Source organism: Kuraishia capsulata, genomic scaffold (genome assembly GCF_000576695.1).
Source record: "Kuraishia capsulata CBS 1993 genomic scaffold, Kuraishia_capsulata_scaffold_5, whole genome shotgun sequence".
Classification (NCBI taxonomy): domain Eukaryota; kingdom Fungi; phylum Ascomycota; class Pichiomycetes; order Pichiales; family Pichiaceae; genus Kuraishia; species Kuraishia capsulata.
Genome location: NW_019172954.1, coordinates 1,336,395 through 1,361,761, shown reverse-complemented (window position 1 = coordinate 1,361,761; position 25,367 = coordinate 1,336,395). Strand labels below are relative to the sequence as shown.

General features: G+C 45.6%; 15 protein-coding genes across 15 annotated transcripts; 10 read left to right on the top strand and 5 right to left on the bottom strand.

The window, feature by feature from the left end:
- Window positions 1-112: 112 nt before the first annotated feature.
- On the top strand, window positions 113-790 carry KUCA_T00004711001 (uncharacterized protein; the record flags this gene model as incomplete). Its single annotated transcript, XM_022601476.1, has 1 exon — window positions 113-790. The coding sequence occupies one exon, from the start codon at window positions 113-115 to the stop codon at window positions 788-790; it is 678 nt and encodes a 225-aa protein (XP_022460717.1).
- Window positions 791-1,216: 426 nt separating this feature from the next.
- KUCA_T00004710001 (uncharacterized protein) lies at window positions 1,217-3,973 on the top strand (the record flags this gene model as incomplete). Its single annotated transcript, XM_022601474.1, has 1 exon — window positions 1,217-3,973. One exon carries the CDS (start codon window positions 1,217-1,219, stop codon window positions 3,971-3,973), a length of 2,757 nt encoding a protein of 918 aa, XP_022460716.1.
- Window positions 3,974-4,061: 88 nt separating this feature from the next.
- On the bottom strand, window positions 4,062-5,903 carry KUCA_T00004709001 (uncharacterized protein; the record flags this gene model as incomplete). Its single annotated transcript, XM_022601473.1, has 1 exon — window positions 4,062-5,903. One exon carries the CDS (start codon window positions 5,901-5,903, stop codon window positions 4,062-4,064), a length of 1,842 nt encoding a protein of 613 aa, XP_022460715.1.
- Window positions 5,904-6,163: 260 nt separating this feature from the next.
- On the top strand, window positions 6,164-8,602 carry KUCA_T00004708001 (uncharacterized protein; the record flags this gene model as incomplete). The annotated part of the gene is made up of 1 exon (XM_022601472.1): window positions 6,164-8,602. The coding sequence occupies one exon, from the start codon at window positions 6,164-6,166 to the stop codon at window positions 8,600-8,602; it is 2,439 nt and encodes an 812-aa protein (XP_022460714.1).
- A 152-nt stretch (window positions 8,603-8,754) lies between these two features.
- KUCA_T00004707001 (uncharacterized protein) lies at window positions 8,755-9,651 on the top strand (the record flags this gene model as incomplete). The annotated part of the gene is made up of 1 exon (XM_022601471.1): window positions 8,755-9,651. One exon carries the CDS (start codon window positions 8,755-8,757, stop codon window positions 9,649-9,651), a length of 897 nt encoding a protein of 298 aa, XP_022460713.1.
- A 407-nt stretch (window positions 9,652-10,058) lies between these two features.
- Window positions 10,059-12,218, top strand: KUCA_T00004706001 (uncharacterized protein; the record flags this gene model as incomplete). Its single annotated transcript, XM_022601470.1, has 1 exon — window positions 10,059-12,218. The coding sequence occupies one exon, from the start codon at window positions 10,059-10,061 to the stop codon at window positions 12,216-12,218; it is 2,160 nt and encodes a 719-aa protein (XP_022460712.1).
- A 122-nt stretch (window positions 12,219-12,340) lies between these two features.
- KUCA_T00004705001 (uncharacterized protein) lies at window positions 12,341-12,676 on the top strand (the record flags this gene model as incomplete). The annotated part of the gene is made up of 1 exon (XM_022601469.1): window positions 12,341-12,676. The coding sequence occupies one exon, from the start codon at window positions 12,341-12,343 to the stop codon at window positions 12,674-12,676; it is 336 nt and encodes a 111-aa protein (XP_022460711.1).
- A 189-nt stretch (window positions 12,677-12,865) lies between these two features.
- KUCA_T00004704001 (uncharacterized protein) lies at window positions 12,866-13,543 on the top strand (the record flags this gene model as incomplete). Its single annotated transcript, XM_022601468.1, has 1 exon — window positions 12,866-13,543. One exon carries the CDS (start codon window positions 12,866-12,868, stop codon window positions 13,541-13,543), a length of 678 nt encoding a protein of 225 aa, XP_022460710.1.
- A 10-nt stretch (window positions 13,544-13,553) lies between these two features.
- Window positions 13,554-14,078, bottom strand: KUCA_T00004703001 (uncharacterized protein; the record flags this gene model as incomplete). The annotated part of the gene is made up of 1 exon (XM_022601467.1): window positions 13,554-14,078. One exon carries the CDS (start codon window positions 14,076-14,078, stop codon window positions 13,554-13,556), a length of 525 nt encoding a protein of 174 aa, XP_022460709.1.
- Window positions 14,079-14,335: 257 nt separating this feature from the next.
- Window positions 14,336-15,517, bottom strand: KUCA_T00004702001 (uncharacterized protein; the record flags this gene model as incomplete). The annotated part of the gene is made up of 1 exon (XM_022601466.1): window positions 14,336-15,517. One exon carries the CDS (start codon window positions 15,515-15,517, stop codon window positions 14,336-14,338), a length of 1,182 nt encoding a protein of 393 aa, XP_022460708.1.
- Window positions 15,518-15,775: 258 nt separating this feature from the next.
- On the top strand, window positions 15,776-16,486 carry KUCA_T00004701001 (uncharacterized protein; the record flags this gene model as incomplete). The annotated part of the gene is made up of 1 exon (XM_022601465.1): window positions 15,776-16,486. The coding sequence occupies one exon, from the start codon at window positions 15,776-15,778 to the stop codon at window positions 16,484-16,486; it is 711 nt and encodes a 236-aa protein (XP_022460707.1).
- A 373-nt stretch (window positions 16,487-16,859) lies between these two features.
- On the top strand, window positions 16,860-17,570 carry KUCA_T00004700001 (uncharacterized protein; the record flags this gene model as incomplete). Its single annotated transcript, XM_022601461.1, has 1 exon — window positions 16,860-17,570. The coding sequence occupies one exon, from the start codon at window positions 16,860-16,862 to the stop codon at window positions 17,568-17,570; it is 711 nt and encodes a 236-aa protein (XP_022460706.1).
- A 127-nt stretch (window positions 17,571-17,697) lies between these two features.
- Window positions 17,698-20,373, bottom strand: KUCA_T00004699001 (uncharacterized protein; the record flags this gene model as incomplete). The annotated part of the gene is made up of 1 exon (XM_022601460.1): window positions 17,698-20,373. One exon carries the CDS (start codon window positions 20,371-20,373, stop codon window positions 17,698-17,700), a length of 2,676 nt encoding a protein of 891 aa, XP_022460705.1.
- A 479-nt stretch (window positions 20,374-20,852) lies between these two features.
- On the bottom strand, window positions 20,853-22,412 carry KUCA_T00004698001 (uncharacterized protein; the record flags this gene model as incomplete). The annotated part of the gene is made up of 1 exon (XM_022601459.1): window positions 20,853-22,412. One exon carries the CDS (start codon window positions 22,410-22,412, stop codon window positions 20,853-20,855), a length of 1,560 nt encoding a protein of 519 aa, XP_022460704.1.
- Window positions 22,413-22,612: 200 nt separating this feature from the next.
- Window positions 22,613-25,276, top strand: KUCA_T00004697001 (uncharacterized protein; the record flags this gene model as incomplete). The annotated part of the gene is made up of 1 exon (XM_022601458.1): window positions 22,613-25,276. One exon carries the CDS (start codon window positions 22,613-22,615, stop codon window positions 25,274-25,276), a length of 2,664 nt encoding a protein of 887 aa, XP_022460703.1.
- Between the last annotated feature and the right edge of the window lie 91 nt (window positions 25,277-25,367).

Below are 25,367 nucleotides of genomic sequence, written 5' to 3'. Positions count from 1 at the left end.
TGAAAATTAATCCTCTGCCATTTGACCCAGGGCAATCTTGATAGTGCTTGATACCATCATCAACTTCGCTGTACTCTGCAATGCGCTTCTTTCCTCTACATTTTCCATCACAATGACGGAGACATTATCGCACAAAAAGGGAATAAAGATTACATCAAATCTCAGTACTAACAGGCGACAGGCCCTCAAGGAATTCTATAAACTTCAGGAGTCACAGAAACAGAGGCTTCAGGAGCTCGCAGAAGAGCGTGCAGAAGCACAACCAGTTCAACCCACAGAAATCCAACAAGCAACAACGGACGAACCGGATGACGGGCCCAATACCGACACAAAAGAGCCCAGCCTTGAAGACTTTGAGGAGTTTGTGAAAAGTTCTGAATTCAAAACGCTGCTGAAGGTGGAGAACAAAATATGCGAGGAACTCAACTCCAACCAGTCGGAGATCAAATCCATCATCTACAACAATTACTACGAGCTGATTAAGATCAACGATGTTTTGCTGAATATGAAGAAAAGAAATGAAGGAACGACGGACGGGGACTCGGATGACGTTATCAGCAATCTCAGCAAGATAAAGTCGCGCGTTGTTGAGTTGAGGGGAATGGATATGAACGTGATACCATCCGGATCAGCCAAGAACAAGTCATTGCAAAAGAGCCTTGGCGGCGTGCTGGTGGCGCCGAGGATTCCTCGTGATAGTCTCAAAACAATTGAGGACATGCTGCCCGATCTGAACGGAGAATCGTTGATTCTGCAGATGAATGAATTGAAGAGGAAGGCTCTTAACTAAGAATGACGGCTGGCGAACTAGTGTGTTATACTTGTCTAATTTGCAGAAAATTCCAGTTTTCTGGAGACAATTAACGAAATAGAGACGGTATGATTGCCGCTATGCAAAATTATTCAGTTTTTGCTTCATTTATGAGGCCGAAGTCCTCATGCCTCTAGATTACCTTTATCGTTTATATGCCCTACTAATAATTTCCAGTTCCAGCCTCTTCTCTCTTTTCGGAAAATAGACCCGATTACGCTTATCTGACAGATTCAGTGTGCTGCGCACGTCCCCTGGAACATCGCCATTATGCCGTTCCTCCTTACCGGTCTTTGCCGTTATCGGCACGGCCCACTTGAACAATAAAAAGCTTTTTCGTTCTTCAAAGACTTCGGAAAATCCGTCAAGACCTCTGTGCCTCTCTTTTGCATACTTTCTCCAGAGATGGTGGGCACAAACGGTGACTACCCGGAGTCCCCCCTATTCCCGAGACAAGCCCTGAGTCACGAGACGCTGGTGAAGTTGCCCTCAAAGCCGTTGGCCCAGTCTGCCTCGGTCAAGCTCTATATCATTCTGGCAGAACCCACCTTGTTTGTTCAAGGTTTCGATGAGACAGAGTTGAAATCAAGACCGCCAGTCTTGCTGAGAGGATGCCTCTTTATACGGGTCCTCAAACCCGTCAAGGTGAAGAATATCAATCTCAAATTCCTGGGGACCTCCAGGACAGATTGGCCGGAAGGCATCCCTCCACGGAAATCCGAAACAGTGGAATCCAACACTTTGATGCAACACAACTGGCCGTTTTTCAACTGGAACCAGGCCTATCCGGTATCGGAGACCACCAGAAACAATGCTGACGTATACTTGCCACTGAAGGAGGATGAGCCCAATGCAGACGTGGCAAACTTGTCGCTAGATGCGACTATATCACCTATTACCAGTTGGAGAGATGATCAAGGTATTGTGCCCACTGCTTCGTCCATGTTCGCTTCGCTGCGAAGAGCAGCTTCTCCTTCACCGATAAGGTCGACTCCCAACATTTTCAAACAGCTAGCCGATTCCAGCGACCTGGCCTCTGTGAGATCGAACGATGATGCAAGTGCTATGAAGACGTTCATTCCCGGAGACTACATCTACAATTTCGAGCATCCGATACCCTCTTCTTTGCCTGAGTCCATCGATCTGACATTTGGCTCGGTCGTATACAACCTGGAGGCCACTTTAGAGAGAAGCGGCGCTTTCAAGAGCTCGCTTTCTGCTACCCAGCCGGTCACAGTGGTTAGGACTCCTTCGGAGGAGTCTTCCGAGGAAAGTGAACCTATATCCATCAGTAAGGAATGGGACAACCAGCTAGCTTACGATATCATCATCTCATCCAAGGTGGTGGTACTCAACACGTTCCTGCCCATGGCCTTCAAGCTCACCCCGTTGGCCAAGATAAAGATCCACAGACTGCGCGTGTATCTCACAGAGCACATGGAATATTACTGCAGGGGTAAGCGTGTGCACAGGATGGAGCCCGTCAAGAAGTACCTGCTATTGGAGCACAAACCTCCCGAAGGTGTCGACTCGCTACTTGCAGTTGACGATAATGAAATCACTGCGCGGGAATTTGAGTTCCAGGTGTACGTTCCTGAAAAACTGAACGATAAACATCGTCTTCATCCCGATACTTCTCATACGGATATCCAGTCCCATCACTGGATCAAGCTCTGCATCAGGGTCTCCAAGGCAAATCCGACAGCTGCAGACCCAAAGAAAAGAAAACATTTTGAGATATCCATTGACTCACCAATGCATGTGTTTTCACCGCTGGCGGTCCATGCAAATACGCTATTGCCGGCGTATACATCATATGCTGAACAAGCAGCACCAGACCCATCTACACACGCTTATTACGACGATATCCCTCTTTCTCCTGGGGTTGTGCCTATTGAGAATTCGCTGGACGGAATTATGTCACCAGACTTTCATCTGGGTGCAAATCTGTATCAACCCTCGAATATACCAGAGGAGCTGAAGTCACCACAGGCAGTGCCGTTTTCACCAGCTATTACCCCGGAGATGATGGTTTCTCCGGAGCTGGCTGCTCGTGGTCGTTCCAGCACGTCTGTCACAGCCAAATTAACGAGGCCTATTCAGCTTATCAGAAGACCTTCGTTTGACCCTCCTCCGTTTGACGCAGATATTGCACCACCTCCGTTCTCCGACCCACCGGCTTACTCTTCGATCCCGCCAAACGGAATCCCACATATGCACCCTGAAAGCAGGAGACAGCAGTCTAATGGCGATTTGGCTGGAAATTTCAACTTCCAGGGTCTTTCTCCTGACATGCCGGATCCAATTGCTCGTGCCACATCGCCAAATCCTCCCAGATCTAGGCACGCATCACCTTCACCAGCTCCTGCAAACAGAACGCACCGCGATATCTCGTCCATGTTGGGAGTCAACGATGCTCAGAAGGAACTTTCTGTTTCTCCAGAAAGAGATGTGAATTTAAATACCGCTTTGGACACTTCTTCTGCAGATGTGCATCGTCGCGGGTCGTCCTTCTCTTCAGAGAGATCGGTGCCACTTTCCATTGCTTCAGAGTTATCTGCATTTGACCCAATTTTGGCTGAACCATTGCTCAGGAACGAATCTCGAAGCGGAAGAAATTCGGCATATGGAAACTCTCGTCGTGGGTCGATGGTTGAACCACCCTCTTTCAGAGATAGAGAACAATCGTTTGACATCACCAGTCTCTACTCTCAAAACATCCAGAACGACTCAGCGACATATTTAGACAACAACATATGGCAGCCAATGGATTTCGGAATGCATCCTCCAAGAAATGCATTCCGGAACAAAGCTGTGCAACCATCACCCCCTCAGCTTTCATCAAAATCGGTTTTCTTCAGATCCAATCGGGGCGATATGGAGACATTGCCTATAGAAGACAACCATGAAAGACCTACAGACCTTTCTGCTGATTTAACTGCGGAAAATCAAGACTCGCTGGCTCTGCCAGACAATACAGATACCACCTCTCTGGTAACCAGCGATGAACGATCCGTGATATCGAAGGGTAGTGGTAATAGTGGCTCCAGTATGTCTACACTTCAAGGATCATCAAATGGCACAGGAGCATATAACCGGCCGGAAAAAGAGTTGCCAGGTCGGATATCCAGCGAAAAGCCCAGTGTTGCTTTGGGTCGTTAGATCCTCATTTGTTTTTATAGGTTTGGCTATTGGTTATCAAAGAGAATACGGCAATTCGCGAACAGAATTATAGAACATGTTTGATCGATCAGTTGGCTAAGCTTCGAATAGCTTGCTCCAACTGGGACTTGTCAAACTTTATGTATTTGCTTGCATTCTTGGTGAAATCTCCTCCGGAGTGTTTGTCGTAGAATCTGCCATACAGTGGCACTAAGAAGGATATCTCGTCGACAAGATACTTCTTTAACTTTGGATCTGTTATCCGATATGACTTGAACGCTTTGCACCTCTCTTCAAACTCGTGGTTGAAGTTCTTAAATTTCTCTTTAATGGCCTCGCGCTCCTTTGAGGTGAGAGACGAGCCGTGTGCAGACCCATTGATAACCGTCACATCCATGAGATACTGAGCACACGAACTCCATGCGTCTCTGAAATACGTTCTCGCTCTCTTCTTCAGCTTCTCGAGTCTATCGGTACCAGGCTGCCCGAGAACCAGGCCAAGCTTGGTCTTTTTCATGAACTCTTCGGCCACAGATATGTTCACCAACAACATTATCCCAAGGTTTTCTTTCTTCAGTAAAGGCTTGTTTTTAATCTCGAGATTCACAAAAATCGCATCCAACACATCACTGAAAAAACTTGACAGTAAAAACCGAGGATCTGCCTTATCTGCTGACAGGGATCCAGAAACAGTAGAGAAAGTTTGAGCCCAGAGTGGTTTTGGATGCGGATACCATCCTCCGCTGTCTATACTTTGTATCACTGGGTATAGGAGATCGTGGAAGTCAGCCAGTTTAGTCAACCGTGTCAAGCATTCGCTTGCACGAGAACTTATACCTGATTCACCAACAGGATTAGCACCGGGTCCTTCTGTAAACTTCGCGTCGATGGCGACCAAAAATTCTTTGAAGAAATTCTCAGATTGAATCTTGGCTTTGGACATCGATTCCACTAAGAACGTGGGTGGGGTAAAAATATTCGCACGGATATTCGAAAGTACTTTGTTCACCCAGTGGTAGACTTCAAAGACCAATGGTCCATGACCACTTGTGTGGGTCACACTAAAATCTATGATCTTGTTGAGGACATCGTTGTAGCTCTGGAAAGCTTGCTTGAAGACGGATGAAAACAGGCGCTTGACGTCGTCGGTTTCACCAGCTATAGCACCATACAATTGCGACTCAGAAGTCACAAACTGAATAAGAGCTTCGCTGTATGTCGCTATTCCATTACTTCCACGGTCATATGTTGCCTTGATACTCGAAGGAACTGTGGACGATTCAAGGGGTTTCATACTCATTCTCACCATATCAGACCTCTGCGAAACTAGCCTTTCTTCAGCAAAAGATCCAATTTTCGAGTAGTAATGGAATATCATTCTCATATCATCTAGAGCCTTCTTCTGAACAATTGGATAATGCTCTTTCTTTTCCAAATACGGAATTGGGTCAAACGACTGAGAATATTTCGCCAATACGTCATCGTAGTATAGCCGCAGGTACAGCAATCCTTCGGTAACAGAGCTCCTCAATCCACTGATGATGCCCTCAAAATCTTGTAGTCCGGCGTTTTGAATCTCGTCTTTTAACGCGTTCGTTTTGTTCAGAATATCAACAAAGCCCTTCACCCCGACCTTCCTGATCGATTCGCTGTCGTTTAACACAGCCTCCAGCTGTGATGCCCGCTTCGCATAGCTCTTTATCACCTTTATCACCTCAAAACTCTCCACTATGTTCGTATGGTACATTCCCAGTTTCTTCGAACTGCGAACCAATGGCGAGATGTTCCTGGATGAACTAGTAGCTCGATCCTGTATATCTTTTAACGAGGAGCTCATGGTTTGGCCAATTTGCCGTATCGACCTCAGATTGTCATCTAAAACCGCCACATCGGCCTCGTCAACATCAATGAGTAATTCCTCGGTGGTCATGAGCAAAATGAAAGTCGTATAGCCATGAACTTATGTCTGATTCAACACTGTGTTGGAATAGGTCTCATCAGATCGCGACGAGGGGAATGTCGCGATGAGCGGATGGTGCCTCGGATATACCCTCGGAAAACCGAGGGCGATAACAGCCTTTTGGCTGCGCGATGAGTAAATGTTACTTTGGTTTTCCGAGGGTGTACTTAGATTTTTCACCTTCTCAAATGGCTTGGATTTATCGCAATTAGACCCTGTTACTACCGCCAATGTCAACTTTGATACCATTCGAGCCGATTCCGGCAACGGCAAGTGAGCTGGCAAGGAGCCCCGATCAACTGTGCGATGCGTTAGAAGAGGCTTCCCGCAAGATTGGAAGGGTTCTCGGAAAGGCCAAGAGATCAAACTTCAAGGTGGATGGTTCTAAATATACCTTGGACTCATGGAAGTTCAACGAGTGGGAGTATGATAGTACGGAACTGCCATCGCACGCAAGGGGACTTTTCACGTGTTTTGACGAGAGCAGAAACACTCATGTGGTTGCAGTCAGAGGATACGACAAATTCTTCAGTGTGGATGAGGTGAAGAGCACCAGGAAGGAAGTCATAGTGCGAACTACACAGGGACCCTACGAGGTTTCTATTAAGGAAAATGGGTGTATAGCGTTCATTTCGACATTACCCGATGGAAGTCTGGTGGTTTGTTCGAAACACTCAACTGGAAAAAGAGACGATGCCACGAAGAACCATGCCACCACAGCTGAATCGGCTTTAGAAAACCAGTTGAAAAAGCACGGAATTCAGCGCCAGGAGCTTGCCGAAGCTCTTCAAGAGTTGGGATGTACTGCTGTGGTTGAGTATTGCGACGATGAATTCGAAGAGCATGTCCTGCCATACAAAGGAGATAACTCTGGGCTCTACCTGCATGGCTTAAACTATAATATGCCAACCTTCAAAACGTACCCTATGAGCTACGTGGAGAAATTTGGAGAGAAATTTGGGTTCATGAAGGTTGATTACTTCAAGGAATCTAATGTCGAAAATTTGTTTGCTTTTCTCGAGGAGTGCTCTAAGACGGGCACCTACAAAGGGAGAGAGACGGAAGGATTCGTCGTCAGGTGCAAGCGCGAAGGTCTGGACTTTTTTTTCAAGTACAAATTTGAGGAGCCGTATCTACTCTATAGACAGTTTCGTGAGGTAACGAAAGAGTTTATCGGCGGGAAAAAAGTACAGGAAATGAAGATTAAGCAGCACAGACTGGCTGTTCTTGATTACCTCAACTTTGTGATTCCAATACTATCTGCGAGCCCTGAGTTGAAGGAGAATTATCTCAACAACCATGGAATTATCAGCTTAAGAGAAGAATATCTTAACCATCGTGGAAAGCGTGGTATTGAGCTCATCCTTGAAGAAAGTGCTGAGGGACTGGCAAACAGTGTGGACTCAAAGCTTCAGCTGTCGAAAGAAACCAAGTATGTTCTGGTTCCAGTCGCAACTATTGGATGTGGTAAAACCACAACGGCTCTCACGATGGTGAACTTATTTCCTTCATGGTCTCACATTCAAAATGATAATATACCATCACCTGTGGGAGACAAGTTGGTGAGAGGAGCGTTGGAACTACTGATTTGTTCACCTGCAGTCATTATAGACCGCAACAATCACCAGTTTAGAGAAAGACAACACCTTTTCGACCAATTTGAAAAATTTGGAAGGGACTTGCCTCATTGCGCGTTCGAGTTCATTTGCCTGAACTATAAGGTACGTGACGATCAAGATACAGTGTGGGATATCACCACCAAAAGAGTACTATCAAGGGGAGATAATCACCAGTCTATCAAGGTTGAGACGGATGGCCCTGGATTGGTGAACGGAATCATGAAAGGCTTCTTCAACAGGTACCAGCCTGTTGATCCACGCAGAAATCCAGATAAGCTATTTGATCTCGTGATAGACCTTTCTGTTGAGAACGAAAACTCGACATTGAATAATGTTGAAAAAATTCTGAGCTGTTTAAACGAGCGTTATCCAGACTTGGTACCCACCATGCCCTCTCACGAAAGAATATTAGATGCGTTCACGAAATCTTTGGAATACAAGCCCACAATTACCAAAATCGTGAAGAGCGAGAAAAAACTGAATCCTCAGTACTATGGGATTTCTATCTCTTCTGAAGTGCTTGAACATATCGAACAGCTCCTGCTCTCGAATGGAGCCATGGATGACTCTCTTTTGCCGTTTTTGAAACAGAATAACAGGGTCCAAGAGACATTCCACGTCACTCTTATCCACAGACTAGAATCGAGGACAAACCCGCAAGTCTGGAAAACTTATGGTAATGAATTGTTTGCAGTGCAGAGGAACATGCATGGCGCATCGAAGCGTGCTCCGCTCTTCAACGAAAAACTGACCGCAGATATTTGCCTTAAGAGATTGGTCTGGAACCATCAACTCATGTGCATTGAAGCCGAGATTTTGTCGGGAAAAGCAGATGGAAATCCAACAAACTTCCCTGTCGCGAACAAACCTGGTGCCCAGACTCCAAAGATCCCACACATCACTATTGGAACCATTTCCGAAAAGGTGCAACCAGTTCAGTCGAATGCCCTTCTCAACAGTCTACATGATGGAGAAGACCCGGAAATCAGATTTTTGGACTTTCCTGACTCGAGTATTTTACATGACCAGAAGTTATTTATGTATATCTAGCTAGTTACCTAATTTTCGTTGTCGAAGGTTTATGCAGTATATGCGGCGTACTTTTGGAAATAGCACTACTCCATCAGACGCGTCTGGTATATGATGTTCTCATCTGCCAAACAGGGATTGGAACATTATAGATATAGCCATCCAATACGCTAATGGAGACAGCAACACAAGAAACGCCCAATTCGGGGCTTGTATCACCCTCGTCAAAAGTTGTCTCGACAAAGAGGAGCCGGAAGAATTTAGTGACTGGAAAGAGGGTTTCCCGAAATACAGTACGGCAAGGTGATACAGATGGCGATCTGGAGCACATCCGCAAAAAAAAGCCTAACTCGCACGAAGTAAATGCCAACACGGTGGAATTGAAGACCTTTACGAAAGTGGTACCCAGAGCCCAAGTGCAACGGATCTGGAATGTGATAAGTCCGGACTTGGCAGATAGCATAGAGTCTAGACTGAGAATGTTAGCTACTGCTGTTTCTGTTGAAATGGGGGGATCCGGAAAACTTCAAAGCAAAAGTGGTCTAGTGCTGAAACAGCTGCTTGATGACCTTGTTCCAAAACTACAAAGGACAAAATTGCCTCCAGGAGACAAGATACGGGATTTCGATGTTCAGGAGCTACAGAGGGTAAAGTTGAGGTTAGAGGCCGAACTCTCAACTAGTTTCCAGCAGGTGGAGGCTCTCCAGGAAACTCTGAAACGAGAGGAGAGGGCTCTCAAAAGAGCCGAGGCTTATAAAAACAACTTTTCGCGCAATGCAGCGGAGAACATACGGTTGTTGGAGAAGAATGAGGGCAACCTCATGAAAACCCCACCTGTTATCAGCCAGAAGTCAATATCTTCATCTGCGATCGATCTGCGGCATGAATTATCATTGGAAACAGATGAAAAACGATACAACCCGTCCAATGATGAGGAGATCATTGATCTGTTACGGAGACTTGATGGGAAGATAGGTATGATTTACCACGATATGCCTTCGGTGGTGGAGCTTACTGATAATTGTTCGCGGCTGGGGAATTTGGTGGGGATGGTGAGTAAGAAGACATGAAATATAGGAATAAAATTAAAAATATCAAGATAATGGGTAATGCAATAATGACAGTAAATTGCCTCAGACTTACATTTCAATGTACCATTTTTTCACCAGCCCGAGCCGCACACACGCAATTTCCCAGGGGTAAGGGCTCATACCACGATGGTGGGTTTTGTCGAGGGGTCCAGAGCCGTCATCACTCCAGATACCTTTCGTGTCCAATCAACCCGATTAACCAGAATTAACTTCCGGTTAATTGTCGCTTGACGAAGAGGACTTGGAAAAGGTTTTGGCAGTTTATTGGGTCTTTTTTTGTTCAGTTTCCATCGGCTTTTTCACTCACACAGTGGCTTAGTTTTGGCAACACAAATCCTTCTTGGCTCAACAGACTGGATAATCATTCATTTGATATTATTAAGTCAATGTCAGGGCCAAGAACATCTTCCAACGGTGATAGAGGCAAGCCTGGGGTTTCGGGCTCGCACCGTCGCTCCGGCTCCAGAAACTGGACTAGTGGTTCCGTGGCTGGTACCGGTCACAGTAACGGGTCAAGGAAGTCCAACAGCTCGACCCCAGAAAACCGTCAGTCAGGAGACGATGCTGACTCAGTTGCCAAACACATGGAGGACCGATTGCTCTATGCGCTGGTCAAATCCATTGGTTCCAAGGCCACTGTCACAATTGGCTCTGGAACCCGTTACGCGGGCTTGCTCTACAGCACCTCGGGCCTCGATTCCAGCGGTGTGTCTGTCGTGTTGAAATACCCCAAGGTTGAGTATCTGGCTCCTGGTGAGGAAAGAGAGACTTTACCCGAGTCCCTGGTCATCCTGTCAAACGACATCATGTCTTTTGAGGTTGATGAGGTGAATCTGGAGAAGTCTGACACAACCGTGTCGTCTTCAGAGGAATCGCTCACCAAAGAAAGGTCAGCGGGATTCAAGACTGACACCGATATTTCTGGATTCAAGCCGACCGAGGAACGTGAGCTTGAGAGATGGGTTCCCGAAGAAGGCGATAAACTGACATTTGGGGGGTTAGAGGAGAATTCTCATTCTTCAAAGTGGGATCAGTTCGAAGTCAACAAGAAAAAGTTTGGCATTGACTCCACATTTGACGAAAATCTTTACACCACCAGAATCAATACTGATGCACCTGATTACAAGGAGAGATTGAGGGAGGCAGAGAGACTGGCCAAGGAGATCGAAGGCCAAGCTCACGACGGAAACATCCACCTTGCTGAAGAAAGAGGATTGGTGGTTGATGACAGTGGAATGGACGAGGAAGACAAGTACTCTGGAGTAGACAGAAACGGTGGTGATGCCTTGATGGACATCCTAAAGTCCAACTCCAAGAATTCAACTCCGTCCCAATTGAAGCCGATTGTTCAGGGGAAGTATGTTACACCAAAGCAGAGAGCTGCGAATTTCCACAACGATCCGGCTATCATTTCCAGCTCGGCGGTCGAACCTGCAAAGGTGTCTACGTCTATTCCATCTAAACCGCAAGTTGCACAGAAGACCGCCAGGACCCAGACACCTGGAGGGCCTTCACACTTCAGTACTGAAGCTATGAGAATCAATGCCCAGTCCGAGATCAACTCTCTCAAAGAGTTTGCTGCAAACTTCAAGGTTCCTCAGAAGTTCCCTCCCGACCTGCTGCCGATCCTGTCCAAGGATAAGGTGAAACAGGATGAGATTTTGAAAAAGGTAGAAGCCACCAAGGGAGACGAAAAGGCGGCTGCTACAAATGTGAAGAAGATTGCCGAGACTCCAAATGATGTCTCTCCAGCTGCACGTTCTGTTTCGCCTTCAACCAAACCAGTGGTCAAGAAGAAGCTTGATATCAAGAATGTCACCCCATTTAAGATGAACCCTTCAAGCATGTCATTTTCCCCAATGGCGAGTTACAAAGAAAGCTCGAGAAATTCGCCTGCTTCACAGCCGTCCACTCCAAGTGTTCGTCCGAAAAAGCATGGAACATCCCAGTCTTTCTTTGGGTCCAAAGTCCCCACCAAGAGCTCAAATACAGGCGAGATTCTTGTGTCATCTTTCAACGTTCTCTTGACCGCGAAGAAAAACGCAAAGAACGGAACAGCCATCGTTGCTGTTGAGAAGCCATTCGTGACTCCCCCAACGTGGCACACTACCGTTGATGAGTCCTACACCAAGGCTTTCTCAGTGGTTCAAGAGCGTGTCGTTGGAAGCCAAGCTAGACAGTTCTACGGAGTACCTCCCCCAATCATGCCTCAAACAATGGGCTCTGCTTCTCCTACGGGAATGCCTCCAATGATGCCTCACATGATGCAAATGATGCCACAGCCTGTTTTCGATGATAGACAGCAGAGATTCTTCCCCCACATGCAACCCGGTCAGTTTATACCTGGAGCTCAACCGGGCTTCATACCAGTTCAAGGAGGAGTCAGTCCTACAGGCCAGGCTGTTCCTATGCCGGGAATGCCCATGTCATATTCGCCTGTTCCGGGCGTGATTCCTATGATGAACACCAGGCCCGGCTCCAAACAGGCCCATGGCTACAACGGGTATTATTCCCACTCCTCAAGCCGTAGTAATAACAGGTATTAGGGGTTGACTGACTGGTTTAAATAATCAAATAACGATTTGACGAAATGAGTGAAGCGTAGATTTGGCGTGTATACCCTAATTTGATTCGGACATTTATTTAGCCGAGATACGCCCATCTCTGAATGAATTCGCGCGTGCGGCGTTTCTATCATTATTCATCTCCAATAGATCACCAGGTTACTTCGAAAATGGAACTCATCAACCATCTTGGATTATTTCCTTTGGCGCCCAATAGAAACCGCGATTATGTGAGAGGAATCTTCCTGTTGTTATTCCTCCTAGTCTATCTTACCGCGTACCATGTTCTAGCGCTGTTTACAGCCATAGCAAACGTTGTGATGCCCCAGATCACACTGGATTGCAAACAATCCACAATCACGGGGTTCTGGAACATCTGTATCTATATTCTTGTGTGTGATGTTTATTGTTCTTGTCTTTGCATTTCCGCTCAGGGCTAACATTCTAGTAGGAGCTGAACAAAGTCGAAGTCAGTGTATCGGGCGATGAAATGGAGCCCGATTGTTCCATAATGATGTGTGAGTTTGAGACACTCTTGATATTCTATGTCAAAATACTGACTTCATCCAGCAAACCATTGCTCTTTGGTTGATCACATTCTCTTTGCGTATTTAGCCCAAAGGGCAGCAATGACCGAAGCGAGCAGACTTGCCAACTCTGAGGTTAAGGCTTCCATACCAAACTCGCTAACGCTACCGAAGGTCCAGTTTTTCTCTTGGTTCTTGATATGGAAAATCCCAAGTCTCAAGCTACTCAAAAACATCGTGAGTTGCGATGAAAATTGGGAGCTGGATAGCGCTTCTGTGGTGCAGCTCTTTTCCACAACGAGAAACACTAGGAATCGCGAATGGATAGTGCTGTTTCCTGAAGTGAACATATGGACCAGGTCAGACGCTGACACACAAAACACTATGTGGCAGAAATACTATCTTCCCCAGCTGACCAATGTGTTGTATCCACGATTTTCGGGAACAATCAATACTCTTTCAGCTTTGAGGAGTACTGCATTCACCAGACTATACGACGTGACTATCCTCTACTCCAGGAAAACACATGACTGGGATGAACTTGATGGTCCCGGAATGGAAGGAGTTTTCAAACCACCTAGTCTGCTTGAAATACTTTGCTCAAAGCCCTCGACTTTTAAAATTCATATTCACGTCAAGGCAAGACTCACATCCAGACTTCCTGTGAAGAGGAGGAGAATGGAGAAATGGATCGAGAAAACCTGGTTCGAGAAGGATATCTTGCTCGAGACCATGAAGCAAGAGAGTCTAGCAGAAACTCAGCCACTGCCATTGCCATAAACAATCACCATCATTCTTTCAAAATAATATTCGCTGCATCACGAATCTGACCTCTTGTGTCATGAGGCTTCCAAATACCAGCTTTTTCCAACGACTCATAGCTCACGTCGCTGATACACCTGAATCTAGCAGGGCCCAAGGGCGTACCACCATACCATCGCGTCACAACTACCAACAAATTTATCGCTTGTATCTGCTCTAATAGAGTCAATATTCTATCTCCGCTTCCACCTTCTCTGCAATCATGGGATCCCTGCTGTAAATGAGAGATTTTGCCTTTCTCAAATGTGGCCGTTCTCCATGCATACATGGTGGGATGGGTGGCCTTTTTAATACTTTTCTCTTGTAGTAGATTGTCTATGAGTCCAGGGACCTCATCAGGCGAGTCCAAACGAGTCAGATACGCCTGGAATCGAGATTTCTTCAGCTCATGCACCGAGGACCGCACCCAATTGGAGAGCGCTGGCGAATGACTGGCAAAACATCTCACAAAAGTAGAAGTAGCATATTTTTTGGCATGATGAAACAAATTCATTCTAGAGGATAATTCTAGAAATCATTGAAATTCGGAGGCGTGTCAATGGGAGCAATGCAGGAGTGGATTCTCTGAATTGAACCGAGCTCGATGAGTGAAAAATTCAGATAGCAGATCACGAGGTCTTGCTTATCGCCTTATCGGATATCATGCACATAGTCAACAGCCAATTTAACAACCATTTCAACAGGCTGAAAAAAATGATAATACTTGTTTACAATATTGACTCAATTAAATGGCTCAAACTAAAAATCTAACTATGCGGTCTTTTCCTGTTCTAGCAACTGCTTCTCTATTTCGCTCTTCCAGCCCTTCTTTCTCTGCCTTTCCTCGTAGCTCTTCCTGTTGTCCAGAACACGATTAATGATCACCTCGGTCGACATGTCATCATATTCGTGAGGCCCAAGCTCCAGGTATAATCCGGCCGCTTTCACCTCTGAATAGTAGGAGTCAACGTCAGCAGTCGGGCCATGGCACACCTTGACGACTTCGCCGGGAATCGTTTTGAGGAACTGCAACGAGGTGACGGACGGAACTCCAAGAATCAGACCATCGACGTATTTAGACTGCAGCACACACAAAGAACGCTCAAAGAGGTTCATAACGGGAAAATTCAGGCCCTTGGCTTTGTTAATGGTAGTATCATCATTTAGACCCACCAAGACCAATGCATCCTCTTTGGCTGCCATCTCTTTGACCATCCTTAAAGCTATGATATGACCGGGGTTGAACAGATCAAAACCTCCATCTATATAGTAAATCTTCGGCGAGTTCGACCACTTTTGAGACTCGGGATTCACCAACGCATTTAATTTCTGGTCTTCTGGGGTGTAGACGAAAACCGCAGACCCTGGACTGAGTCCGTCTTCAGCACTGGAGTACATCTGAAACCTTTCCACTGAGTCATTGAGGAGAAGTGTGTGCAAGGCCAAAGATTCTTTGTCAGTCTTGTATGAAAGCCAGTCATACGGCGTAATACTCGGAATATGGTGGGATTTCGTAAGAACCAGCATCCTGCCTACCAAGTCCGTGGTGGAAATGTTAGGAGTTCTTTTGACCACCAAGAACATCCCCAAATCCTTCACCACTCTGTAGCAGTCCTCTCCATTTGCATCAGTAGTAATATCGTCTCCGTGAACAACATAATTACACCCGTGTGCCTTCATGAAATCTGGATCAGTCACGTACGGAGCATTGGGGACACACTCAGTGCACCATTTGCATCCCTGGACAGCAATGACTCGTTCTGCCAAATGCATCACGACTGGCCCTTTATTCTCGAGGATCTCCTCGTCTGAGTGAACCCCGACATACAACTCTTTTCCCAGCTGTCTCGCCTGAAGCATTGCGCCAGCATGGCCTGAATTGTTAGCGGCCTGAAATTTCATCTGAACAAAGCAAAAACCTCTTACCATGATGCGCGAAATCAAAACACCCATCAACCCAGATCCTGGAACCTTTTGGGTTCGACATGCTATTCTTTATTACAAAGGACGAGAGTTTTCCAATTTACCACGTTGCGATTGCAAACTAGATCTACCAAAACGAATCCTAGAAGGTCTTCGTATCTAATCCCATTTTGGGAACCGGGGCCGAGTCAGGTACACGACCTATTCTAGCAATCCGTACGGGAGACAGCCTTAACTTGAACTTTTGATGCAAGCTGTGTCAATCGAACCAGACCACCCTAAGGGGAGATGACTTCACTAATTACTGGATATTTACAAGATGCCGGTTTGGATTATGCTGTAGACAAATGGAACGATTTCGCGGGGGATCATATGCAGACCAAAGACCCGTACGTGGAGGAGCTTCCGGACGGTTCCAAGAGGAAGAGGAAACTGCCTGAGGGCGCCACCAAAGAAGAGATTAAACTCTGGAAGAAGATTCAAAAACGCGCGTGGCTGGATGATAAGTGTTTTATGGGATGTTATCCTGTAGACTGTGGCATTGGTCTTGGACCACTGGTGATTCTGCTGCCCGGTATCGGATCCATACTGATGTACTTGGTGCACTCCAAACTCATCAGGATGGCTCAAAGAGGAATTGATCTTGATGGGAAAACGATTGCCAAAATGGAAGCGAACATAGCATTTGACTTCCTGATCTCCCTGCCACCCGTGATTGGATCATTGCTCACCTGGTTGAATGGATGTTCCACCCGAAACGCCGCCATTGTCCACACTCAACTCCGCAGAAGGATTGAAATGAGAGCCAAATTGGCTACGGATCCGTTCCAAGTGGTTTCAAACGAGTATCAAGGATACAACCAGCCAGGCAGTCCTGACATGGCCCACGTGAATGCACCGCAAAAGACACATCAAGCGTTCAACGGCTGGACTCGGAGCAAGCAGTACAATAACAATAATACCCTAGGAACTGGCCAACATTCGGGGGTATATGAATAAAACCAAGCGAGTTGCATTGGCAGCTCAGAGCACTCGACTACATACGCATTTATGCCCAGATACGATAGAACTTATGGACTTTGCTTTCTCCGTAATAAGTCTGTGTGATATCACTACATTGATTCAGCTACATCTGGTAATTTCTCAGAATATTTTCAGACTTGCGCAGTTCTCTGCGATTTCATGAATTTATCCTGAGACACCACGTGCGGCTCACATGATCTAATTTCAGGTCGTGTGCTCGTTGAAACGCATCTCATGCAATATACCCAAAACGGCAAAATATCAACATATACCGAGACCTTGAAGCAGAAGCCTCGATACGAGTACTTAAGCTTAACTCAATGACACATCTGAGCCCCAAGTCGTAACAATGAGCACCATGTCAGACTCTGGTGGACTGCCCGTGATCCTTGAGGATTCAACTTTGAGGGAAAAAAGATCAACAACGAGTATCTTTTCAGAAGCCTCTAGCACACCCACAGCTCCAACCACATATGGGGCTCAAAGTTCAGAGAAGCTGCTGCAGCCAAAGCCAGTCGAGCAAATAGTCGAGCAACCGGTGGAGTACAGGACTTACATCAAACTTCCCGAGAGACAGACTCTAAAGCACAAGCTCTCAAGAGATGTGTTGAAAAGCTTTCTGACTGGGTCTACGGCAACCAGGGTTACCAAGCCCAAGCCCAATACCAAGGAGTCCCGTGGCATAAAAAAGGATAAAAAATTCAGTTTATTCGGGATTTTCAAGCGCAAAAAGAACAATACCATGAAAACGGCCATCGAGACAGCATTGGCGAATAAAGAAACAGCCAGCAAAGTAAACATCACCAACATTCATTTACCATCCGCATCGCCAATGGCCAAAGAGACCCCTGCTGAAATGGACAATTCCAGCAAAAACAACACTTTCGACACTACTGATTACGACACATACGATTCGTTTATAAGTAGTGGAGATGAAATGCAGGTAAAAGACAGAAAGGATGCTGAAATTTGTATCAGGAAGTCGCAAATGTCACTGGGTCATTTTAGAGAGAACGTACTGGATTTGGGTATAACAGACGACAGCGCTCCGACTTCATAAAAAATAACAAACAGAGGGATTTTTCAGTGGGAAACATGAGTAAGCGTGATATCATTTAGTAGCATCATCAATCGAACCAAGTGTGGAATTTCACAGTAGGCATCACCTGTAGCGTAAACTTTTCGAATCATGTCAACATCACGTTCGTTCCCCAGTCATGGATAACATCTGCCCAAGTATGTTTCTTTGCGTTCGAATTTTTTCTTCTCCATACTTCCAGCATGATCTGTCTAGCTACCCAATATGAGCCAATACCTGTTTTTGAGATATTCTGGCCCCATAGGTTGAACCCTTTCTGCAGGAACACAGTCATGGCCTCACTTCCAGCAACAAATCCCTGCCAAAATAACGGAATGATAAACGTGCCCTCGTTCTTCTCAACTATGCTTTGTATTTCATTCAAATGGTTCAGCACCTTTTCAACACGTTCTTGCAGGTATAGAGGGTTCATGTTGCGAACTCCCCGATAGAAATACACGGCAAGCCCATGGTAGAAGGACATGACATGATGATAGATGCCTTCATACCTGGGCGATAAAAAGTCTGCAGTGGATTGAGAACTTGAGTCCGTGAGGGTTCGATCTTCGCTCATGAGCTTCCACTCTAATCTCCAGTTCAAGATCTTGCGCTCGAGATCTTGTGCCAATTTCCCAAAGAATGGTGGGAGGGATCTGTTCTCCTGGTCATGAAAGGTCTTGAATCTGTAAAGATACACCACTTCAGAGAATAATAGAATGAGAGAGTTCGGAAGGCCGTAAATTGCATCACTCGAGATCACATCGTCGTCAACTTTGTTTTTTGAAGGCTGGAAACTCGATCTCGTGATATCGATGAAAGAAGGTATGCCCTGCTCTGCATCCTTGGCATCGGGGTTTAACTCGATAGAATCGTTCTCCGTATTATTGACTATGAACTCGATCTTAATTTTGCCCTGATCGTTGATTTTCTCGTGGAACACACCTCTTGGAGCTGGGGAATCGGTGGACGCCACACTGTCGAAACTGCCTCTCCTTTGGTGGGGTTCAGACCTTGCTTTTGCAATATTGGCATCAGACGGACTGTTCACATCCATGATGAACTCCTTGTAGTTTTGCTCATTCAAAAAGATTTCCGATTCTTGGATGTTCTCCAAACTTGTGGAGTCTTGAATCATTTTCAATGAGCTGAAAATTCTGTGCAAAATCGTTGCCTGTGACGAAAGCTTCTTCTTGACCTTCATCTTCTTCTCGATAACCTTTTCGCAGATGTCCAAATGAACTTTGCAGTCCGACATGGTACCCCATACCACGTCAATAGTAACCATGGAAAGTACAGCAACGAGAACGTCCTTGTACTTCTGGGTCAAGATGTCCTCGTCTAAGCAGACTTTCAAGTATTGAGTAGCCTGTTGCCGTAACTGAATACCAAGACTCAAATAATGTTTCATCTCGTCGCTGTTTCTGGTGAACTTGCTCTGTAAGTTGAACGCGCTCACGGCAAGAAGAGCGTTCAGCAGACAGTTTTTTGCGTTTGAAGTTCTCCCCAGAGACCCAAGTTCGCCAATAGCCATTATAGCTCTGGGAAAATAGATGAACTTCCACGGATTTTTTGCTAGTGGTATAACCGTCATCATGTCAGCAACCTGGTCAATATAATAGTTCATAAGATAGCGCGTCATGGGCTTGACAGTGAGTGCATTACAAGGCAAGCCAAACTTGTCAATCGCCAAGGTTGGAGGTATATGTTCGGTTTCTGAAACAGTCATTATTTGTGAAGGCATAGTGGTGGTTTCATCAGCATCCAGCATGATTGAAAACACCTCGCCGGTTCTGGTGGCTCTTCTGGAATTGGGTTGGGAAATGGTATGTTGAGCATCCGCAGTCTTATCAACACTTTCTTTTTTGTGGAATAGTAGCTGTAAAACTTCATCAGGTATGAATTCCGGTTGTTGAGGGTCAACATGGGCAGACATATAGTGTTGCTGGGCTACCGTAGATTTAGGATCCAGGCCACGAGCATTTGATTGCGGCATGAGGTTCATCGTCTGAGGCTCGCTGTGGTCTGCTCCCAAATCATTACCAGTACCGTTGAACAGATCAAGAAAGTACATATCACCATTCAAAGCCGAAGCAGTCAACAACGCGTCGCCAATCAGCTCAGTACTCAACCATTCATTTCCATCTGCAGAGCCTGAAAACCCGTCCAAAGGATTTGCATACACCGACTGATTGCGTTTGAAGGCCTTTGGTCTCATAGAGTAACCTGAGGACCCCAGAGAAGGAGACGGCGAGTATTGAGAAATGCTATTCGGCGTGGAGGCTGTCGGACCAGAAAGAACGTTTTGGTACTCCGCAGTGGGCACATTCGAAACAGCCTTATCTGGAAGACCACTTCTGTGCGCGCTCACAGAGCTTGTCTGGTGTCTTTTCGCATTCTTATCAACACCCTCGCAGCCCCTGAAAACCCCAAAAGGTCCATTCAACTTGGTGGTATCCACAGGCACCGGAGAGAATGATTGCAAATCGCTCAGGTCTTTATCAATGTCATCGTAAGTTTCGTATGTCTGATCCTCGGTGTATTTCACAAAATCAACCGTCCGTCGCCGCACGTAATCATTATCTGACACCTCAAGAGGCAACGAATTTCCGCTGGTATCGAACTTGATGGGAATAGACCATTTCAGTTTGATGTCGTAACCAGTGCACTCTACCCCCGCCCTAACACACCGCTGGCACATGGGTCTTTCCATAGTACATTTCACCTTTCTGGATCGACATGTCCAGCAACCCGAGAAGGTTTTTTTCCGCGAGTTCAAGTCGGTCATTTGAGTGTCTGGACGTCAAACACAACAGCCAAGACAATTGGATCGTTTTTAACAAGAGAGCGTGAGGCTCTGCGGCCTGTCTCATTTTTTTTTTAGCCGGGGCAGGACCAATCGGGGTATCTTCTTCAAGAGGGACACTACCTAAGTTAAGGTGTATTAGAGACTGAAATATAGTACTATAGGTTTTGAAATTTAGGTTTTTATTGGACATATTATGAAAATTGGGGCTTTAAATAGTACTTTAAAGTGTTTTTTGGAGTATATTCAGGGTGATTTTGTGAAAGCTCGGTAGTACTGGTTATAGTGATTTGTCAAGTTTTCGCATAATAAGCAGTGTCTTGGAGATGCAATATATTGACTAATTCAAGATATTCGCTAAATGCTACGATTTTCTAAACAAAAACGAGAATCAATGCCATCTTCTAATTCATCTTCCTGAAACTATTTCAGCATATTTAAACAACTTTTCGTAAGGTATTCTAATCAAACTTGATCTTCTTAGCCTTCTGAGTAGGATCAACGTTCTTATAGAACGCACCATAAACACTATGTTCCTTCTTTTTCGTATGTCCACCAAACTTCAACAACTCATCCGGCACCGCTTGATCAGCACCTCTCAAAATGTTCATCAAGGCACCACTGAGATGTTTCTCGTGCTCAGTGAACAGAGTGTGGGCAATACCAGTCTTTCCTGCTCTACCAGTTCTTCCAATTCTGTGAACATAGTCCTCAATGGTCAATGGGAAAGTCAGGTTAATCACAACTTTGACATTTGGAATATCCAAACCTCTGGCTGCAACATCGGTCGCCAGCAGCAAATTGCAGCGCCCACTCTTGAAGTTCTCAAGGGCCTGCGTTCTCTGTTGCTGGGTAAGATCACCATGCAGGGCTGCAACTTGGAAACCTTTATAGTTCAAAGTTCTCTCCACCCTGGTGGCCTCTTTCTTGTAAAGCGCAAATATGAGAATCTTGTCATTCGATTTGGATCCAGAAGTGTACTTGGTCAAAATCTGGATAAGCTTCTTCTCCTTATCAAAGGGCTCAACAACCTCAACAATCTGTGTGATTCTCTTGTTGGCAGACAATTCGTCTCTGTCACCGACGGTAATTCTAACTGGTTCTTTGAGGAACGAAGCTGCCAGCTCTCTGACTTCCTTCGGCCAGGTGGCAGTGAACATAACGGTTTGTCTGTTAGCGTTGACATTGTTCATGATCCTCTTGATATCCTCCTCGAATCCCTTCTCCAACATTCTGTCAGCCTCATCCAGAACCAAGTAGTCAATAGCGCTCAAGTTGATCGAACCTTCTTCCATGAGATCAAGCAAACGACCTGGAGTAGCGATCACACAATTCGACGTCTTGACCTGGCGTCTTTGGTCATCCTTGGAAACACCTCCGTATATACACGTGCACTTGAGTCCCGTTGCGTCGGTAAGCTTCACCATATTGTCGTAAATCTGAGAAGCCAATTCTCTGGTGGGCGAAACAACAAGCACAGAGAGCTTGTCAGTCTTTCCCGACTTGACCACATGGTCCACGGCTGGAACACCAAAGGCAAAAGTCTTACCGGACCCAGTCTCTGCAACACCAATTGTATCACGGCCTTGCAAGATACATGGCCAAGTAGCTGACTGGATTGGTGTAGGCTTGTCAAATTCACTCAACACCTTGAGGATCTTCTTATTTATAGTAGAAGCGAGCAAGGAAAACTCCAGCGCTGGTATGATGTTGGTGTTAAGAGGGTCCTCAATGGTGATCTCGTTTTCCTCGAGGAACTTTTTGACATCTTCAGATTTGACAGCAGAGGGTGGGATAATGACGGAATCAGTGGTAGAAACTGGTGCTATCTCTGAATTGTCACTCTTGTCCTTCTTTTCTTTCTTATCCTTCTTCTCCTTCTTATCCTTCTTGTCTTTCTTATCTCTCTTCTCCTTCTTCTCCTTCTTGTCTTTCTTGTCCTTCTTGTCCTTCTTCACTGGGGCAACCCCCACACTCTCATCAGCCTTTCTCTTTTTTGTTTCCAACTTGTGTTCTCCCATGTTTATATCTTACACAAATCTAACAATATGTAGCTTCTGGTCAAGCTTTGAAAGTTTTTCATCAAAAGCAAAAAAAAAAGGCCCAGGGCATCGCCTCGGGGCTACAAACCACATTGGCACCCTTTGGGACCAGCTGAACAGTGGACTACGTGTTTTGAATCAATAAACACTAGCCAGAGCAACAACGGCTAACCGTCACCATGTTTAAAGTGTTCAGGTCTTCTGCTATTGAATCTAATTATGCTGTGTCCACGAATCCTTTGTTTGTGAGCGATCCATGGACGATATATCCTGCTAAGCACAAAGTCTCCAAGAAGAACTGCTCGGTATTCTCTTTCAACAAGAAGAACTTCGAGTCCTTGATGGTGAGGCAGGGAGTTCTCGGCAAGTCCAATAAGAGTGTCTTTTTGGAGGATTGTTATAAAGTGCTAGAGAATTATATCACCAACTTGTCCAGGTTCAAACATCCAAACATCCTTACTGTTCTGGAACCTTTGGAAGACCACAAGTCAAGAATGCTATTTGTAACAGAATACGTCACTAGCGATCTGACAAATTTCCCAAAACAAGATTTGGATGAGATCATAATATCCAAAGGGCTTCTGCAAATATCGAATGGTGTCAAATTTCTGCATCAAAACGCTCATATGGTTCATTTGAATATACAGCCATCCTCCATTTTCGTGAATGAGAGCTTCGACTGGAAACTTTCGGGTTTCAACTTCGTGAAACCGGATACAGTTTCAGAGTACTATGTTGACAAGCCTGACTCTCGAATGCCCTCTTTCTTGAGTTTGAACCTCTGCTTTTGCTCTCCTGAGTTAGTGATGGGACATACATTGAGCTACAACGCAGACCTGTTCTCTCTGGGTTGTCTGATATTCTACCTCTTTAATTCAAAGACCGATTTAGATACCAGTACATTGCTGAAATATGATGGAACTTCTCTGAGCACATATGAGAGGTCAGTCACGAAGATGAAAACTGCTATTTCGGGGCAGATCAGTGTTCCGGGGGTCCAGACAATGTTCCGCAACATCCCTAACAACTATCTGGACATGTTCGTGAGGCTGATATCATTATATGAGTCTTCACAAGATTCCATTGATCTGGGTAACCATCTCACCATAGATGAACTCATCGAGAGCAAGATATTCAACAATGACCTGATCAAGATCTTGAATGTGATCGATGAGTTTCAGACCATGACCATCACCGAGAAGATTGTGTTTTTCAGAAACCTCAAGAAGTCTATCAATTATTTCCCCAAGGCTTTGCTCTTAAATAAGTTTCTTCCCGTGCTGACAGACGTCCTAGTTCCATACTTTCCCGATGAATCTAGGTCTAAGAAAACCGCAGCCGTCCAAATTGGAGCTGATGACGAGACTTTGATCTCGCTCGTATTAGACAATCTGCTTTATCTCAGCAAGGACTTGTCTCAGTTGTCTTTCAACGATAAGGTGTTCACGAACTTGCAAAAGCTACTCAAGTTGGACCTTGCCAGTTGTAAGCTTTCCATGATTGACCATCTGAGATTGATACAGGACAGGCTTGGACTATCTACGGTGGAGTCTGGCAGACAATCAGAAACTTTCGCTGCTTTCTTGGTTCAGCTATTTGAGCAATCTGTCGTTTTACGTCCAAATCAGCAACAAGCGCTGTTGCAGATGCAGGAGCATGCTCTTTTGAATCTTTCTCTGTTTCTTCAGTTTCAATCCTACACTACAATTACACACAAGTTGTTCCCACTGATATGTGATATTTTTGCCAAAACAACTTCATTGAAGGTTAAGAATCTGACCATCAAGTCCTTCATTCTGCTCATTGGAGATGGCAGCAAAGTCAATTCCAGGACCGATGACAAGTTTCTGGACAACTATCTAATCATTGACAAGCTTCTTCCGGTGATTCAGAAGACTTCAGTGAAGAACTTCAAGAACTCTCAGATTCTCACGAACATGGTGAGTCTTTATCATCACATATTCCTGAAGATGTCTTCTACGATGAAGTCAATGAATCTCGATCGCAACGGGAGCTCTATTCTGGATATTATCATGGAGCAAGTGTTCTTTGAGTTGTGGAAACTCTCCAAGTTCGTGCATAGCAAAAGAGACCTTGATGAGGTTTTGAGCATCATTCGCAGTGTCCAAGAATTTTTAGTTGAAAAGAGTACTGAAGCCGTCGTGAAGAAGGAGGCCAACTCAACAGCATTGAGCACAGTCACTAGCAACGATGAACTCAACGATGAGGATGAGTTTGGAGACTTCGATAGCGCGGCGACATTCCCTTCTGCGCAGCCTCCAGCTGTCCAAGCCCCAGCTGCTTTCAGGCCTCAGGAAACTCCTAGATACACACAGCCGTTCCCACAGCAGAAGCAACCAGAATTGGAACCATCACGAATCGTGCCCTTGAAAAAATCAAACGTGATTTCACTCACTCCTAAAACAGCTTCCTCGAGCCTGGGATTTGGTGCAACCTCTTCGCAATCCGGAAACAACCCGATTCAGAGGCTGAATGGCAACGGTTCACTCCAAACAGCTGCTCCGATGAACTCGCTCAACGCTATGCTTCCATCCAATTCCACTACACAGCAGCCCCAAGTGATTCAGCCCTCGGGAATAGATTGGTCTAAGGCCTCACCGTCACCCACTACATCAAGCTTCTCGCCAAAAATAACCCCCATGAACTCGTCTTTCAAAAAGCCAGTGCCTGGCGCCCCACAGGGGTTTACAGGTGGAATTCTACAACCAACGAAAAGAGTCAGCAGTCCAACACCGCAGCTGTCGACTCTTCACATAAACCAGAATGCTAATGCCACCAACAAACCAAATGCTAATGATACGCTGTTTGACAGTTTGATATAGAGTCAGTACTATCACATTTTGACTGAACAACAGAACAAAGTTTGGACAACCTATCGCAACATTCTCTCCGAATGGAACATACGTCTTCTAG